The sequence below is a fragment of the Notothenia coriiceps genome, unplaced genomic scaffold, assembly GCF_000735185.1.
Source record: "Notothenia coriiceps isolate Sejong01 unplaced genomic scaffold, NC01 NC01_scaffold00020561, whole genome shotgun sequence".
Classification (NCBI taxonomy): domain Eukaryota; kingdom Metazoa; phylum Chordata; class Actinopteri; order Perciformes; family Nototheniidae; genus Notothenia; species Notothenia coriiceps.
This window is the reverse complement of record NW_011353262.1, coordinates 366,584-382,041: the sequence shown is the minus strand read 5'-3', so window position 1 is coordinate 382,041 and position 15,458 is coordinate 366,584. Positions and strand designations below refer to the sequence as shown.

General features: G+C 40.1%; 3 protein-coding genes across 6 annotated transcripts in view; 2 read left to right on the top strand and 1 right to left on the bottom strand.

Moving 5' to 3' along the window:
• Nucleotides 1-466: 466 nt before the first annotated feature.
• pdzk1 (PDZ domain containing 1) lies at nucleotides 467-7,231 on the top strand. Of its 2 annotated transcripts, none has more exons than XM_010779724.1 (8): nucleotides 467-548; nucleotides 1,645-1,871; nucleotides 2,623-2,836; nucleotides 4,354-4,680; nucleotides 4,767-4,963; nucleotides 5,469-5,696; nucleotides 5,770-6,087; nucleotides 6,632-7,231. In XM_010779724.1, the coding sequence occupies exons 2-8, from the start codon at nucleotides 1,665-1,667 to the stop codon at nucleotides 6,674-6,676; spliced, it is 1,536 nt and encodes a 511-aa protein (XP_010778026.1). In that variant the 5' UTR covers nucleotides 467-548; nucleotides 1,645-1,664; the 3' UTR covers nucleotides 6,677-7,231. The 2 variants fall into 2 exon arrangements, with proteins under 2 accessions (XP_010778026.1, XP_010778027.1); XM_010779725.1 differs by having other exon boundaries at nucleotides 478-548; nucleotides 1,662-1,871.
• Nucleotides 7,120-12,745, bottom strand: si:ch73-390b10.2 (Golgi pH regulator). The gene is made up of 14 exons (XM_010779726.1): nucleotides 12,503-12,745; nucleotides 11,705-11,764; nucleotides 11,465-11,568; nucleotides 11,263-11,369; nucleotides 11,027-11,128; nucleotides 10,762-10,882; nucleotides 10,514-10,594; nucleotides 10,320-10,429; nucleotides 10,119-10,207; nucleotides 9,272-9,364; nucleotides 8,985-9,080; nucleotides 8,022-8,111; nucleotides 7,849-7,914; nucleotides 7,120-7,753 (listed from the first exon to the last, which is right to left on the bottom strand). Exons 1-14 carry the CDS (start codon nucleotides 12,542-12,544, stop codon nucleotides 7,547-7,549), a joined length of 1,368 nt encoding a protein of 455 aa, XP_010778028.1. The 5' UTR covers nucleotides 12,545-12,745; the 3' UTR covers nucleotides 7,120-7,546.
• Nucleotides 12,746-13,315: 570 nt separating this feature from the next.
• Nucleotides 13,316-15,458, top strand: part of zgc:113337 (OX-2 membrane glycoprotein) — a 12,030-nt gene continuing 9,887 nt past the window's right edge. Inside the window, exons 1-4 of one of the 3 annotated variants that reach the window (XM_010779722.1) lie at nucleotides 13,317-13,454; nucleotides 13,713-13,944; nucleotides 14,448-14,560; nucleotides 14,660-14,980. In XM_010779722.1, the coding sequence (XP_010778024.1) occupies nucleotides 14,479-14,560; nucleotides 14,660-14,980 (403 nt within the window). In that variant the 5' untranslated portion in view covers nucleotides 13,317-13,454; nucleotides 13,713-13,944; nucleotides 14,448-14,478. Of the gene's footprint in view, nucleotides 13,945-14,447; nucleotides 14,561-14,659; nucleotides 14,981-15,458 lie in introns of all 3 variants that reach the window. The other 2 variants (XM_010779723.1, XM_010779721.1) reach the window with 2 other exon arrangements.

Below are 15,458 nucleotides of genomic sequence, written 5' to 3'. Positions count from 1 at the left end.
AGTAAGTTTGATTTCATGTTAAGAAAGTATGCTTCTCAATACACCCTGAAAACCCCAAATTAGATTTAATGTTCCTGTTTTCAAGTAGCTTCAAGTGGATATTGTTAAGATAAGCAATATTTTTGAATGAGCTTACAGAATTTTGTTACACAATCAATACACTCCCATATCCATACGATTTATACAAATGAGTGCACATGATTCCTTTCCCCTGGTGTATTGTAATATAAGTACCATAATGATTTCTGGAAATTGCTTATTGCCACCTGCGTCATGTTGTACCTTTGACCTCCAGATGACTGCTTCATCTTGTGGACAGATTGCAAAGGGCCATCGCCTCCGGAGACATTCCTAACACGAGACGCGGTTAAATAACTCAGCCTTTAGGCCCACCTTTGTCCCGTCAAAGTATCTGCGTAGAGAGGAAGAGGGGGAAGGAGGAGGAGGAGGAGGAGTTGGAGGAAGACAGGTTAAAGAAACATTAGTTTACAGCCAAGCAGTGACAGGTGAGCTCCTCCTTTGCACTGGGACCCTGATCAGACGAGTTGGTGAGTTTGATTTCAAAACACTACTAATCACTACTACTATTGTATATAGTTTTACCTTTACAATCACATATCATATAATTCCAATTATTTTCAGATTGCTAGAAGTATTAAGGCTTATTACACTATAAGCAGTCTAGGAAGAAAAATAACAATCATTTAATGTTTGTATATTTTTAAGTTGATCATTTTATCACTTAAGGTTTCTTGAAAACAGGAAAAGTTAACATTGTGGTCGAGCTAGCCACAGACGTGATAGGGGTTGCATGTAGAGTACACATTACTTGCCAACAAGTTTGGAAACTACAAACAAGCAGTACAATATACTTTCTGCTGCTGTTAGCATAGTGGATCAGTGAGAAGATGTTCACAAGGACAATATAGTTGGGTGTATTTCTATGATGTATTTCTGATCGTGGATCTGTTAACTTTATAATCTCCAAAGTGCCCGCTTGTTGGTGCTCCTTTACAAGCATCATGTCATTATGCACTCGTCACATACGACAACCGATACAAAAGTTGGAAGCCTTAACATTTGAAAACAATTCCAACTACAAATGATTTGGGTCTATATTTGTTGGGAGATTTTGACGTGTCAGTAATCAGGAAGAGCTGTATAACACTAATAGGACAACCAGTATCTCACATTAACTAGAAGGCACATAAACACATTTGATGAGCTTCCTTTATATATTTCAGTAAAATTACTGCACTCACAATCCTTACCATGTATTCAAAGTCCAGGCTGTCTTTTTAAAGAGAGTTGTCACAAAGCAGTTAGCTGTGCCTGCTTTTAACAATTAACTGCCAGTGGAGCGCAAGGACATGGAAGATTAACTTTTTCATCTGAAGCCTTCAGCACTTCTCTGGCCTCTTAAGGTCTGTCTATTCATGAGGAATTCTAAAGTGTGACAATAGTGCCAGCAAAGGATTAGTGTGTTCAAGGTAGTTTAAGAAACCATTAACTGCAGCTACTCCTTAAATAAAAGACTATATTAATAACTTAAGTTGAACTTTCTTTGTATATCACTCAATACCAGCACATTGTGTGATAGAGGGCATGACACGATTTCATTTGTGAATGTGTGTGTATGTTTAAACCTTCTCCTCCATTAGGACATGGCCGTGTACAAGCCGAGTGTGATATCTCTGACCAAGAGGCAGGGTCATACATTTGGCTTCTACTTGAGGGTGGAGCATGGTGAGGAGGGGCACCTGATCCGCTGCCTGGAAATGGGAGGTCCAGCTGAACTGGCCGGCATGAAAGATGGAGGTCGCATCCTGCGGGTCAATGGAACATTTGTTGATAAACTGTCCCATTCAGAGGTTAGTCGGTTGAGGAACTACCACAGTGTATTTCATTTTTAATAATAACTCCTGATATGGAGCCCAGAAAATGACAAAAAGCAGGAAAAGGTTATTAAATAGGGTATCTAGTACCAAGGAAATGTAGTAAAATAAGGCTCTAAACATTTTCTTAACCATCAACCAGAGTAATAAAATAAGAGTTAAATTAGAACATGTTTCTGTCTTGGCATACTTGGCATATTTCTCCCTATATAACATGTCCTTACCCTGTTTCAAATGTCCTGCTTATGAGATAACTAGATGGGTGTATCCATTGTAGCAGGAAAGAAAGCCAGCTAACTAAAAGTACATAAACCTTTTTGAATAAGAAGTCAGGTGCATTTGACATTATGAGAAGAGACACTAGATTACACACAGAATGTCAAGGATCCATTGAATAATCAAAAACGTGTTTTTCCTCAATGAAGACAAGAGACATGCACATGCACTTCAAGATTATGATATGAAGATAGAGATAATAAATAATGGATACATTGGAAAATGTGAATCAAAACTAGATATACCTAGATTCAGAATATATTCATCTACTAGTGTTGGTAAAGAACAAACAACCTATTGGGACGTTAAAGAAGAGTTCTAAAGTTGACATTTTCTCTTGACATTATTTTAATTTGAATAATTCAACTAACAGTATTATGTAAAAGTTAATCACGGTTGTTTACCTGCCCTTTAACAACGTTTTTCTGCTGTTTGTGTTTCCCCGGGACAGGTGGTGGACATGGTGAGAAACAGCGGACCAACAGTCACATTCCACATCCTGGATGAAGCCTCCTATGTGCAAGCTAAAGCACAGGAAGTGAATCTGTCCAACCCTCAGAGCACACCAGTAGCCAATGGGGTTTCCAAACAGGATCTAAAACCCAAACTGTGCTACCTGGTGAAGTCCAGCTCAGGCTATGGGTTTTCCATTCGGTCAGAAAAAAGTGAGTTTAGCAGGCAGAGTTAGGGGATCATAATTTAGGACCAAAAGAGGACGGATAAATGTATCTACCAATGTGGGGTGGAGTTGGATGAATAGAAAATGTATAAAGCATTTATAGCAGGGGTGTCCAAACCTTTTTCACCCAGGGCCGCAAACAGAAAAATAGGCTGGGCCACTTATAGAGGTGAGGTATATTGCCTCGTAAGTTAAGTTCTAAGTTAGCAAAATGTAGGTAAATTAGGTTTGATACATGAGTATGAAAAAAAAGCCTACATCACAGAGGAAATATGAAGGGTCTATTTCAAGCTTGTATTTTTATCAACTAAGATTTGCTAGAAGATGTTTTCAACATGAATTGACTGAATTTATTTTAAAAGTGGGCTTATTAACACATGAATACTGTGTAATATATTTTAACATTTATATTTAAGAAGTACAATATAAGAAAAGCACAAGTTTCATTTGTGGGCCATATTTCATTATACTTTTTTAATTTGCTGAGGGCTGCTTCAAAATGGCCCGCTGGCCGCATTTGGCCCCCGGGCCGTAGTTTGGACACTCCTGATGTATAGGTTGTAATTATTAGGTTTATTGATGGTCAATTAACCTTTTTACAATTTCTAATACTGTATCAATCAGAAACATGTGTTTGATAAGAACCTTTTGGTTTTCCAGATTGTGAGATCTGAAATGTGTTATATTATATCCTCCTCCATTATGACATGTTCTTTGTGGTACTACACAAAGGTCTTAAACTCATCAGACAGAGTTTTGCTGATGTCGAATGGGTTTAACCTTGCGACAAAAGTCCGTACTTCCAGACTGGCAATATCACTGTTAGGTGTGGTTTCAGGTACAAAAGAACACTTTTCTGATTACAACCAACCGCACCCAAGGAGATGCAGACTTCAATTTCAGGCTAGGACATTGTATTCTTGCAAAAACCTTAGTCAACATTTTTGTAATGGGTTTATGATCTTACTTGCTGGTTGTCTTTTTCAATACATCCGATTTGCTTTTGAAATGACCATGGAGCAGTGTATGCATCAGGGAATGGCTACCTTGTTATTGAAAGATCAGTATCACAGGTTTTGACCAGTGTGGGTGTGTTTGGTTTTCATCTTACAAATGTAACGCTTTCATAGTGTGTTTTCAGTTCCATAAGGTTCATTGCAAGCTCCACCCTCTAGTGTCACTTCTGATTCCAAATTAACAAGATTGCGACCTCCCAACACATTTGAAAAGGTTTCAGAAGGTCCAAAGTGAGAGGGAGGGTTGGAGCAATTAAAAGCAAAGCAAGTGCCATGTTACGAGTTGGATGAAACCCAACTGCCAAGAGATTAGCAAAGCATGGGGACCTTAGGATGTCCTTATTAAGAGCTCATGACTTAAAAAATATGAGTTTCTGCGTTATTAAGGGCTGTCTTATTAGATAGCGGTACTACAGTTTTAACCAGCCTGGAGATGACTGTGTCTGTAACATCATATTTTTTTCATACCTTCCATAACATCCTCCAGGTGAGCCGGGTCTGTTCATGACAGAGGTGATGCAAGGAAGTGTGGCTGACAGGGCGGGGGTCAACGTCAAAGACCGCCTGCTGGAGGTCAACGGGGAGAGTGTGGAAGGCGCCACACACGAGCAAGTAGTGGAGAAGATCAAGCTGTCCGGCGGCAGCATCATGTTCCTGCTGTTGGACGAGGAAACAGACAGGCAATACGAGAACAAGAACATAGGAGCGTGGTTAGCCACAGCCAAGCACCTCCCACACCAGCCACGCATCGCCAACATCACCAAAGGACCGGATGGCTATGGCTTCCTGCTCAAGGAGGACGTTAACCAAAGATGCAAGGCCATTTATATTACACATAACTGGTATTTTAACGCAGAGAGAAGTCCGGCTTCTAACAGTGTGCTCCTTAACTCCATGCAGGCCACTTCCTGAGGGACATAGACAGAGGCAGCCCAGCAGAGAGGGCAGGTGTGAAGGAAATGGACCGACTAGTAGCTGTGGACGGCAAGGAGGTGGAAGAATGCAACCATGGGCAGGTGGTGGACATGATCAGGCAGAGTGGAAACAAATGCTGCTTCCTAGTGGTGGATAAAGACACAGACCAAATGTATAAGAAGGTGAGTCGGTGGGAAACAATATGCTAGACATGATAAAAGTGTGATGTATCACTACAACATCTAAGTCAACATACTGTATGGCAACAATTTGCACCTATAAAACAAGCACACAGTATTGTATCCAGTACTTCCACCCATGTTCACTTTGTATAACTCTAATTAGATTCTGACAGTTCGCAAAAAGTTATGGTTTCAAAGTAAAAGCACAACAAAAGTCAGCTTTACACTGCTAAGTTTATATTTCTGGCAGTATAAGGATTGGGCAAGTCTTCTATCGCTCATTTGTGTACGTTTTTAAGCTCCATAATTAGAAAAGTGTAATTTGAATAAATATACCCTATGTTTAAAATGTATTTAAGTGGTATTAACGTGATTTTAAATGGGAATTTATGTTGAAAAGTTCAGTCTCTAAGGGTATAAAATGGTAGTTAGGATATGCTTTGTCAAAGTTAAGAATATAAGGGAACCCTTGGTAAATATAACATCATTGTTGTGTCCCTCACAGGGGAAAGTGTCTCCTATGCTCTTCTTGGAGGAAACGGGAGATTCAAGCTCACCTCCGAGTTACTCAGAAGCCCTGAATTTACCTGCTCCTGTGCGGCCATCCACAACTGTTCAGGCGAAGGAGGAGGAGGAGCTCAAGCCTAAACTGTGTAGGATGGAGAAAACCCCGGCTGGCTACGGCTTCCACCTGAACGGCATCGTGGGGGTGCCTGGACAATTCATCAAGGATGTAAGAATGAAAGGAATGCCCGCGATTGAATCTTTTCAAATGCAGATCAAAGTGGTGACGCACTGTGTTTCAGGTGGTTAGCGGTGGAGCGGCTGACAGGGCGGGTCTGCAGGAGGACGACATGGTGGTGGAGGTGAACGGAGAGAATGTGGAGCAGAGCAGCCACGACGAGGTGGTGGCACTGATCCGCAGCAGTGGCAGCTCTCTGGAGATGCTGCTGGCTAACAAGAGCGTCTATGACCAACTCAAAGCTAAAGGAGTGTCCATCTCACGCCTGCTCCTCGGGGGAACTTCTTATGCCCAGGTCCACACTGCAGACACTCCAGAGGAGGAAGAGAAACATGAAGAGAAGGCCAGACCTGAGAGCCCACCTCAACAAGAACGAGAGAGGGTGAGTGGGGATTCTCAGTCCACCTCTTTGTTCCAGAGTCATATATCTTGACATGAATTTTCTAACAGATATTCCCCAAACAATAAATCCTAATAACTGAGTCGATCCTCTGACTGTTCCTCAAAAAACACCAAGGACTTAATACGTGTGTTTTTGAGTGAAATGTCTTCCCAAATATTGGATGTATATTTACATTTCGTAAAGATGCTTATGACCCCCTCAGGATGAATTGGAACAACTTCCCAGATATTTCTTTCTCCCCATAATCGATTTCATCACAATTTTAATCTAATAAATACTTTGTTTTATTTTATACCTGCACAACTAATGAGCCTCAGCTATACTTGTGTTTAGTGACAGTTAGCAAATGTTAGCATGCAAACAAAATAAACTATTTACAATGTTCATAGCCTCCCTAATGATCTCCTTCCTTCCTATGTGTCCTGTGTTCAGTTTTTTAGGTGTACCAGGGACAGGTTAATTGCATGTATGTTGCTTCTATTTATTGGTAAATGTCTCAAATGTTGCTTCTCTTCTCTTCTAGGCTAAATCATCTTCATCTCAAGACAGTCTCGATGAGAGACTCTGAGAAGCCACCAAAAGGACACGCTCTCCGATTTGTCAATCTAATGTTGATCCAACGTCGTTTTAAACAATCAACTCTAGGGGCTTCACACATTGATATCACATTGATATCACAGAAGGACAGTAAATTCATCGTCAATATCTCAACCATGTAAAAAGTGTTCTTGAATACCTTTTGTTCTTCCCATGATAGTAGATCTAGCATTTTTGTTATTGAGCATGTGCAATGATCTTGCTAACGAGTAATGTCTGGCAAAACTTAAGTTACCAAGATATCTAAGCTAACAATGTGGCCAGAAAACACTGGTGTTTAATGTATTTTTTTCTCTGTGCAAAGATCTGCCTTTATTAATTTAATGTTGAAATAATTAAACATTATTGTTCCGAGTTCTACAATCAAATTAAATGAATTACAATTTCCATGAACACAAATAAATGAACACAAACTATGTGAATTAAGTTTACTTTATGGGTTTTTGTTTTTGTTCCCAATTATTGAATTACATATTTTCTGTCATGATGGAGACCATGAGTCACATCATGATCTTTCCTTAGTCCACGTTCACCTCAGTAGGAGAGAAGCAGGGATGTGCCGTGAACAGACCAACTCCAGTGTGTTCAGACAAAAGCAAATATAATGAGAATTAAGGGGCACAGAGAGCAAAGTGTTTGCATTCATATGTATGTTGAATTAACAATATTTGTTGTGTTTTTTCAAAATGTGCTCCAATAGTCCCCCATATCTAGTATCCAACAATTAGCCATTCCTGATTCAGGAACAGGCAGTCCAGATAATTATGTCCCATATGTATAAAAAACCCTGGTTTCTGGATATCCCCCAGGGTTCAGGGGTCACATCCAGAGATGCAGGCGATCAGAGGGACATTTGTTTCTCTGGGGCCTGCTTGTGGGCGAGATAAAGGAAGAGGATGCTGGACAAGGCGCTGACCAGGAAGATGACGTCAAACCAGCGGTGGTAGAAGTTGAACTGCAGCTCTCCCAGAACCTCCGTCACGATGGAGCGATACTCCAGCGGCATGCTCATACGCATCAGCAGGACAGATGATACAAAATACATCCCCTGGTGGAGTGAGACACACAGAGAGAGCGTTTAGGTTGACCTGGTGTGTGTAGGCTGGGCTCTGTTAAAAGATTACTATAAAGCAGCTCACTCACCATGATCTGAGCAAGGACAAGCACGATGACATTGGAGGACTTGCTGCTCGATATCGCATAGAAGAACTAAAATACCAAGAATAATTCAATGGTTGGTTAAAAGGTATCAATAAACATCTCACACATGAGTTAGCCTCAAGATCTGTAGCCGTTCCAACATGGATGTATTTTACCTTAGTGAGGGTGATGAGTAAGCCCCGGATGGATGTTACGATTATTATTCCCACCAAGATGAAGGAGATGTGTTGGGACCAAAACTTCACCTGAAAAGGGAGAAACAACCAAAGATTAGGAAAAAACAAAGAAATGAAAAGAAAACAGTGTGTACAGTATAGACTATAGAGCATGTCATTCTGCATTCATTTGAATTTAAACGTACTCCCATGCTATTTCAGTTGTAACTACAACACAATCAAAAAAACTGCCTACACAGACAAAGATTAAAAGCGATCAAGACCAGGATCACTGCAGCGGAAGGTGCAGAGATGATAATAACAGGGTTCATACACTTTTTCACCAATGATTTTCAATGACTTCTCCATGAGCTACCTAATTTTCCATGACCAAAAAATTACTCTATCTCAGCTGTATCACTGAAAATTGTTTATTCAACATGGAACAGGAAAATAAGGTCTGCATATGAAACATGTTGTGCCTATCTAAAACAAATCAAATAGTAGGCTTACTAGCTCCTACAGGCTAAAGCAACTCAAATCTCTCAGCAGCAAAATACCTCGTCAGTTAAATGCCATTTTACATTTCACACGATACAGTATTTATTATCATTATAGTATTACTATTTCGGCGATTAGATAAAATATAAATTATATTTGATGCAACTTTAGTTACATTTCCATTACCTTTCCAAAACTTTGGGAAAAATATTGTTTTTCATAACTTTTCCAGGGCCTGGAATTTGCATTTTGAATTTCCATGACTTTTCCAGGTTTTTAATGACTGTAAGAACCCTGTAATAAGCCAGCAATTATCTTTACAGGAGGTCATGCAGTGTGACATGTGACTATTTCTGCAGATGTGTGTGTGTGTGTGTGTGTGTGTGTGTGTGTGTGTGTGTGTGTGTGTGTGTGTGTGTGTGTGTGTGTGTGTGTGTGTGTGTGTGTGTGTGTGTGACTTACATCAAACTGGATGCCCAACCAGTTCACTGTAATTTCAATACCCCTCGTCACAGGATCCGTCTTTCCAACTCGATCAAACACAATGTTTATTGTGGCCTATGATGGACAGAAGATGAATTGTGAAAAGTGAATCAAGGTACATCTTCAACTGCATTTTTAACGATAAAGATTAAAAAAAAATGCGGATTGTGATTATGTGACTGAGCCTTAGCACTCACATTATTTACTTCCTGTGTGAGAGTGAGGGAAATAAAACTTAGCTAGAATAGAATTGTTAATGTTCTCACCATGAAGATTTTCCAAACACAGTAGATGGAAAAGAAGTATCCGAGGAAATTGAAGTACTTCCCCTTGAAAGTCGTGGAGTACTCAATTCGCTCCTAAAGATAAGGAGAGGTGATCAATCATTCATTGCATGTAAGAGAAGTAACTACAATGAGTCAGTATAGATAGAGGTGAGGTATGTGGCATAGCTCAGAGGTTCAAATCCTACATTTCAGTTTAGCAAAATATATCAGGCTCTTATTTGTGTCCACAAACAACAAACATGTACAAGGTGCACAACAACTGGAGGGAAACACAAACACACAGCCACACCTGGACAAGGTCTACAGCTGGGAAACCTCTACACTGATAACATGGAGAGAGATTGTTATGGAGACGGGTCTTGCTAGTCGATAAACGGCAACACGTATTATACTTTAATTGAGCCTTATGAAGGAGTTATAAAATAATAACAGCTACTTAATATGTATGTCACACAACAATTAAAGTAGGCTCAACTTGTAATACGTTAAGAACTTATGGGTATTAAAAACAAGCTGCTTGACCCCTGAGCTTGCACTATTTTTATTGTTGTTTTTTTATGTCCTGTAATTGCGTTGTTGAGGAACCTGCGACCAAAGTTTATAATTCATTACATAACTACACCGTAGTAGATATGACAATACATCATTTGAGTATTTGAATCTGTGGACAGAACACTGGCAAATCATCACCTGTTAGTTGATAATGGTAAACATGTAAGCAAACAGTAACTTCTCTTATCTTGCTTTTTTTCCCCCAGCTTTTTCACTTTAAACAAATGCCTGCTGCGGCCTTAGAACAAAACTTTCTCCAAGGTACATTTCTTACCTTGGTGGATTGAAGGTCCACAGTCTCCAGAAAGAGTTGCCGACTCAGCTCCTCTAGAGCATCAACCTCCTGCTGGATCAGAGAAAGATCTGGAGAGAGGAAGTCAAGGCTGACATCTACTAAACATTGCAGACAATAAGCACATACAAAAGCTTACAATGTATACTCTATGGTTATACTGAATAGAAGTGTGAAGGATACTTTCGCTGCCTGGTGGTGTGGAGGTTACGCTCTTGATCATGCCCCAGAATCCAGTCTGTTTGTTCTGGTCTTCCCCCCGCTGGTACATCTGCCTCCGCGTCATGGCAATTCTACACACAGAACAAATACCAGTGGCAGAATCATTATTTTAATTAAAAAATAAATAATAATACATCCAAAAAAAATGTACTTACCTTTTCTTCTTGCTTACAATCATGTCCATAGTCTGTAGCAGCCTTCTTTCCAGAGCAAGTATGTCACTGTCTGTTACATTTCTGTGAAAATAACAAAGCAGGAAGCATCAAATAAAAGACAGCATGTGTCTTGAGAACAGGAATATATTGTATACAAAATATTCTGATGCATTAGATGACTTCAATTAACAGGCTGTGAGTTACAGCTGCTAAAGATAAAGTCAGAGAAATCCCACAGTTGAGATTACCTGAGGAAATAGGACATGTATGTGTACGGACAGTTGACTGCACCAAAGCCAGACAACAGAGCCATGAGGGTGACTCCGATCACACCAACACGGCTGATCAGCTGCTCAATGGACAGGATGCCTGAACAGAATAAACACAACAGAGTGAAAACAGAGAAACCATGGGTCACTTGCTTTTCAACACTCTCTACATAGGCCTATCAAAATATGAAAAAGGGCATAAATGAGGCATAAAGGTGCCTAGAGTAGAAGGACACACACTCACCATGTTTGGGACTAAGGATTGGGAATGGGTCTCCCAATTTCCAGAAGAAATACATGAAGGTGAACCAGACCATACAAGCGAACAGAAGCTTCTGTCTCTGCACTATAATAGAAATAAAGAAAATAGCTTTCTGTGACATAATGTGCGAAAAAACCAAATCTGGCAAACAAAGTTGTTCATTTTATTGTTAGTTACAGTTTTTTTGTCTCAATACACAGCTAATCAGCTTTACTTACACAGACGTATGTTGCTGACAACAAAGTAACCGATGTAGAAAGGCACCACAAAGATAAGGACCAGCAGTATCACATACAGGTTGAGCTTCCAGTGAAAATACCTAGAGCTGTGGGAAACACATCAAGGTTATATATTCTACATTTTCCACAACAAAAAACATTCAAAATAAACACATTTACAGTACACAGAAAATGTACTTACGTGCTACTCATGGCACCCAGGATCTCAAAGATGATAAGCTCAAACATGGTACATGAAAAGGCAAAAGTGATGGAGAAAACCACCTGGACAACATACTGTCGTATCTGCAAACAAACACAAAAACTGTCAGGACTTCTAGGCCTACACCTTTATCGGTGATGAGACAATGAAAATGCATTTGAGTGTTTCTCTCAGTGGAATACTTATTATGCCAACACACATCCAGGATTACTACTTTACCTCATAATCTTTAAACAGCTGCCGCATAAAGAATAACCAGCCAAATCCAAAGAACAGCACCTGTGTGGGCATCAATGGGAATTAGTTGGAGGAAAGAGGGAGGTGGAAGATTATGTTATGTTATTAAGTTTATGAGTTACCATCAGACTTACAGGGTTTATGATAAAACATTTTTCCACAAGGACAAGTTGAAATGTCACAGCAGGAAAAGCTCAGGGTTAAATAATAATATAGCTGAATTCAGTCATGTATTGCGCATACTGGCTCACTTTCATGACTTATTGGAACACTTGAATCAGAAGCAGATTTTTTTATAAATGATTAATAGATTTTTGAAGAAAAATAATAACATAAAGAATAACAACTCAAATCCAATAAATATATTTTCTTATATGGCCAGTATAGTAATATCGGTATGGAATTTGAGTCACTGGTTCACATGAAATGGAAGCTAATACAAATATATAACTATCCTTTTAAATGTATTTTTCTAATAAGAGCTAGATAGCACGGAGAAAGTGAAATTAACAGTAGTTTTGTGACGTGTATTGATGGTCATTATGTGAAACCCTTTAGGTAGATAAACCTAAGACTAACTTCACCGCGTTTTTTTATTTAGCTGAAAGATATTCAAACTTCGACAGGGCTCCACAAGAACAAGAAGCCTGCAGTTCAAGATAGTCACAGAGCTTAGAAAAACATCTAATACAACGTTAGCTTAAAATATGCGAAGGTATATTCTTGTTCAGCAAAATAAATACAATAAACAATGTGTTGACTTTACAGACTCTTGATTACCTGTGAGGTGAACATGATGACTGAGTCCACCAGAAACGACATGATGATGTCTGTAAAACAGCCTTTAATCCGCAATAAAAACGACCGTATACCTAAAGAAGGGTTGAGGACAGATTCAATTCATACTGAAGTGAGACACCAATCGGTCCTTAGATGTTTGAAATGTTGGTAATGTTGACAATGAGCTCATTTTAGCAGCATTGTTGTTCAGCTGTCAAGTTGCAACGGTAGCCCATGTAAGTACGTCATCTAAATGAGTCCGACAAATCCACTTCCGTCGAAAAACTGTGACGCTTCAAACTTTAAAAAAGAAAACTAAAATGCTCGGTTGAATTTTTGTTGTATATATTTTATGATGACATACTTAAACGATTTCTGAATTTATTTAGATTTGAGTTAATCATAAACTACGATTTTTGTGTTTGTAATTTCCATACATACCTGCAGAAGGCGACAAAACAGCAAACTGCTACATTTCACCACCACTTTGTCTACTACTACTACATAATATTAATAATTATCTGCAGGTCTGCATGTCTTTAAGTCTGTAGGACTGCATGTCTTTTTGTCTACAGGTATAAAGGTCTACAGATGTTCGGGTTAACAGGCTTTATATTCATTTGTGGCTTCACCCGGGCTCAGGTGGGGGATTGCAGGGACAAATGTCTGAGCTGAGGTGTGATGAAACCTGCAGCACCTGAACGCAGCACAGGGAATCTGGCTCTGCAGACTCTCATGAGGTATGAGAAAGCAGCACCTGAACGCAGCACAGTTAATTTGGCTCTGCAGACTCTCAAAAAGCAGCACCTGAACGCAGCACGGTGAATCTGGCTCTGCAGACTCTCAGAAGAACATGATCATCAGACTCAGTAGGCCTATGTGAGAAATCGCGTTCATGTTTTTATCTGAAGACATAATTGGGAAAGGCATTCATAACTTCTGTCTACTATAGGTAGCTACTGAAAAAAATCACTACTACATCTGTATCTGCACAGAAACACAGAAATGTGCACAAACTATTTATTATATTAATACAATAATACATTGTATACTTGTGAATGAACAATACTTTTATTTTAAAAGACAAACTGTAAACAATTCTGAAGTGGTGTCTGTTGGTTATCCTGAATGTGATGCTGCTTCTCTTCTGTAACTGACACACTGACTGACGTTTTATACCAGTCACTGTGTGTTTCTCCTCTGCTCTGAGACTCCCTCTCCCCCCTCGCTTCGTGCTAAACTAAAGTTTGGAGCTGCCGCCGGCTGGTCTTCATTGTGCTGCTGGTGCACAGAATAGAAAACACACCGAGGAGTAAAAATAGATTCTTTCTCGGTCTGGAGTGATGTTTGAAAAGACTGCTGGGTCATAAGGACGGGCGAGATGTTGCTGAGGGTTTCGACTGTTGGCTTTTACCTTCTGCATTAGGACAAGTAGCCTGAAGGTGAGTATATCTGTCTCCTGTATAATAGAAATGATATGCAAAATATGCTGTTTACGTACTTTGCATGATTGTATTAAATACAAATGTAGAATTTCTAAATAAATGCTGTAGGCTCTGGGCAACCTTTATGTGTAAATGTACTGGTTAATGAAATCGTTGCGTTTTTTACTTAGATGCCAGTTTGTAATGTGGCAGAAAAAAATTCGTTCCCCTTTGAAACGTTTGAAAACGTTCACACAGTATTGCTAACTTTTTTTTCTGTAAAGAAAAATCCTTCTATTACACACGAGAATTTTTTTTTATTGCAACAAATTGATTAGTTTTTTAGACGATTCAATGTGCTTGACAGCATCTTGAACACATGAGCTGAATTGGCTCGTCAGAGTTGGGAAAAACATGTTTTTTTGCAAAAGTCAGTCTGTATTACTGTTGGATCACCAGATGTTTAAATTGAAGGAGAGGTTGACTTCATATCGGGCTGGTTTTATTTCTCCACATCTCAGTTCCACTCTTCTTCCTCCCAATAAATGAACGATGAAGAAGATGATGATCCAGGCCTCCTGTAGGAAGGGTCTGCAGGTGTGTTTGTACTTACTGCTGGTGGGAAGATTACAGGGTGAGTGCTAAATGTTAATGCTATAAAACATGGAAATCTCAAATCAAGAAGTCACACCGAGTTATAATGTTTTAAATGTTATATAACATGATGTTCCAGGCCGGGTAACAGCACCTGAGCGTCTGGAAGCTCCAGTGGAGAAGCCCTTCACTCTCACTTGCAGCGTTGTGAGGGACCGAGGAGAGACTCTAAGGCAGGTGCGTTGGCTGGATGGCCAGAACCAGACCCTTCTGAGCTACCAGCCCGGTGACAAAGACAGTGTGAGTGGACAGCAGTATGTGGAGCTGGCCATCTCTCCGAAAGACACCTCGGCTATCATCATCCGAAGGGTGGGCTTCCGTGACGAAGGCTGCTACACCTGCATCTTCGACATGCATCCTTCTGGTTCAAAACAGGGCCAGACGTGCCTCACTGTGACCGGTGAGTAATACGATTGCTTCATTTTATGAACTAGAATGTGGGTTCCTGCATATAAGAGCTGGAATATGTAGTAGTTTAACATATCTCTAACCCAGTGGTTCTCAAACCTTTTCTGTCAGGCCCCCCCTTTGGAGAAAAAAAAGTTGGGCCCCCCCAACACAAATAGTCAGGCTCAGTGGCGGCATTTATTTTGGGGGTGCTGTGGGGTAGCTTGACGTTTCATAGAGGGTGCTCAAACATTTAGGGTTTCCCATTAATGTACCGGTCGCTACAGTGGAATTTTCTACTGCAACAATCCCCACGCATATACACAACGTACCAGCGACTGTTACAATGAAGGCTCGATAATCAGCTCACGGCATATAGGTGTAAGCAGGGGTAAAGTGCTATTTTTATAGGTGGTGTGTGACCATAGAGTGTGGACCTTACATAGGGGGGTCCGGGGGCAACCTCCCCCGGAGCATCAACCTCCTGCTGG

Excerpts from the sequence above, each read along its gene's own strand:
- si:ch73-390b10.2 (XM_010779726.1), bottom strand. The coding sequence starts at position 12,544 with ATGTCGTTTCTGGTGGACTCAGTCATCATGTTCACCTCACAG. Across the intron at positions 11,765-12,502 it reads TCATCATGTTCACCTCACAG|GTGCTGTTCTTTGGATTTGG; the intron begins GTAATCAAGAGT and ends ATGCCCACACAG. Across the intron at positions 8,112-8,984 it reads GGTTGGGCATCCAGTTTGAT|GTGAAGTTTTGGTCCCAACA; the intron begins GTAAGTCACACA and ends CTCCCTTTTCAG.
- pdzk1 (XM_010779724.1), top strand. The coding sequence starts at position 1,665 with ATGGCCGTGTACAAGCCGAGTGTGATATCTCTGACCAAGAGGCAGGGT. Across the intron at positions 4,964-5,468 it reads CAGACCAAATGTATAAGAAG|GGGAAAGTGTCTCCTATGCT; the intron begins GTGAGTCGGTGG and ends TGTCCCTCACAG. Across the intron at positions 6,088-6,631 it reads CTCAACAAGAACGAGAGAGG|GCTAAATCATCTTCATCTCA; the intron begins GTGAGTGGGGAT and ends CTTCTCTTCTAG.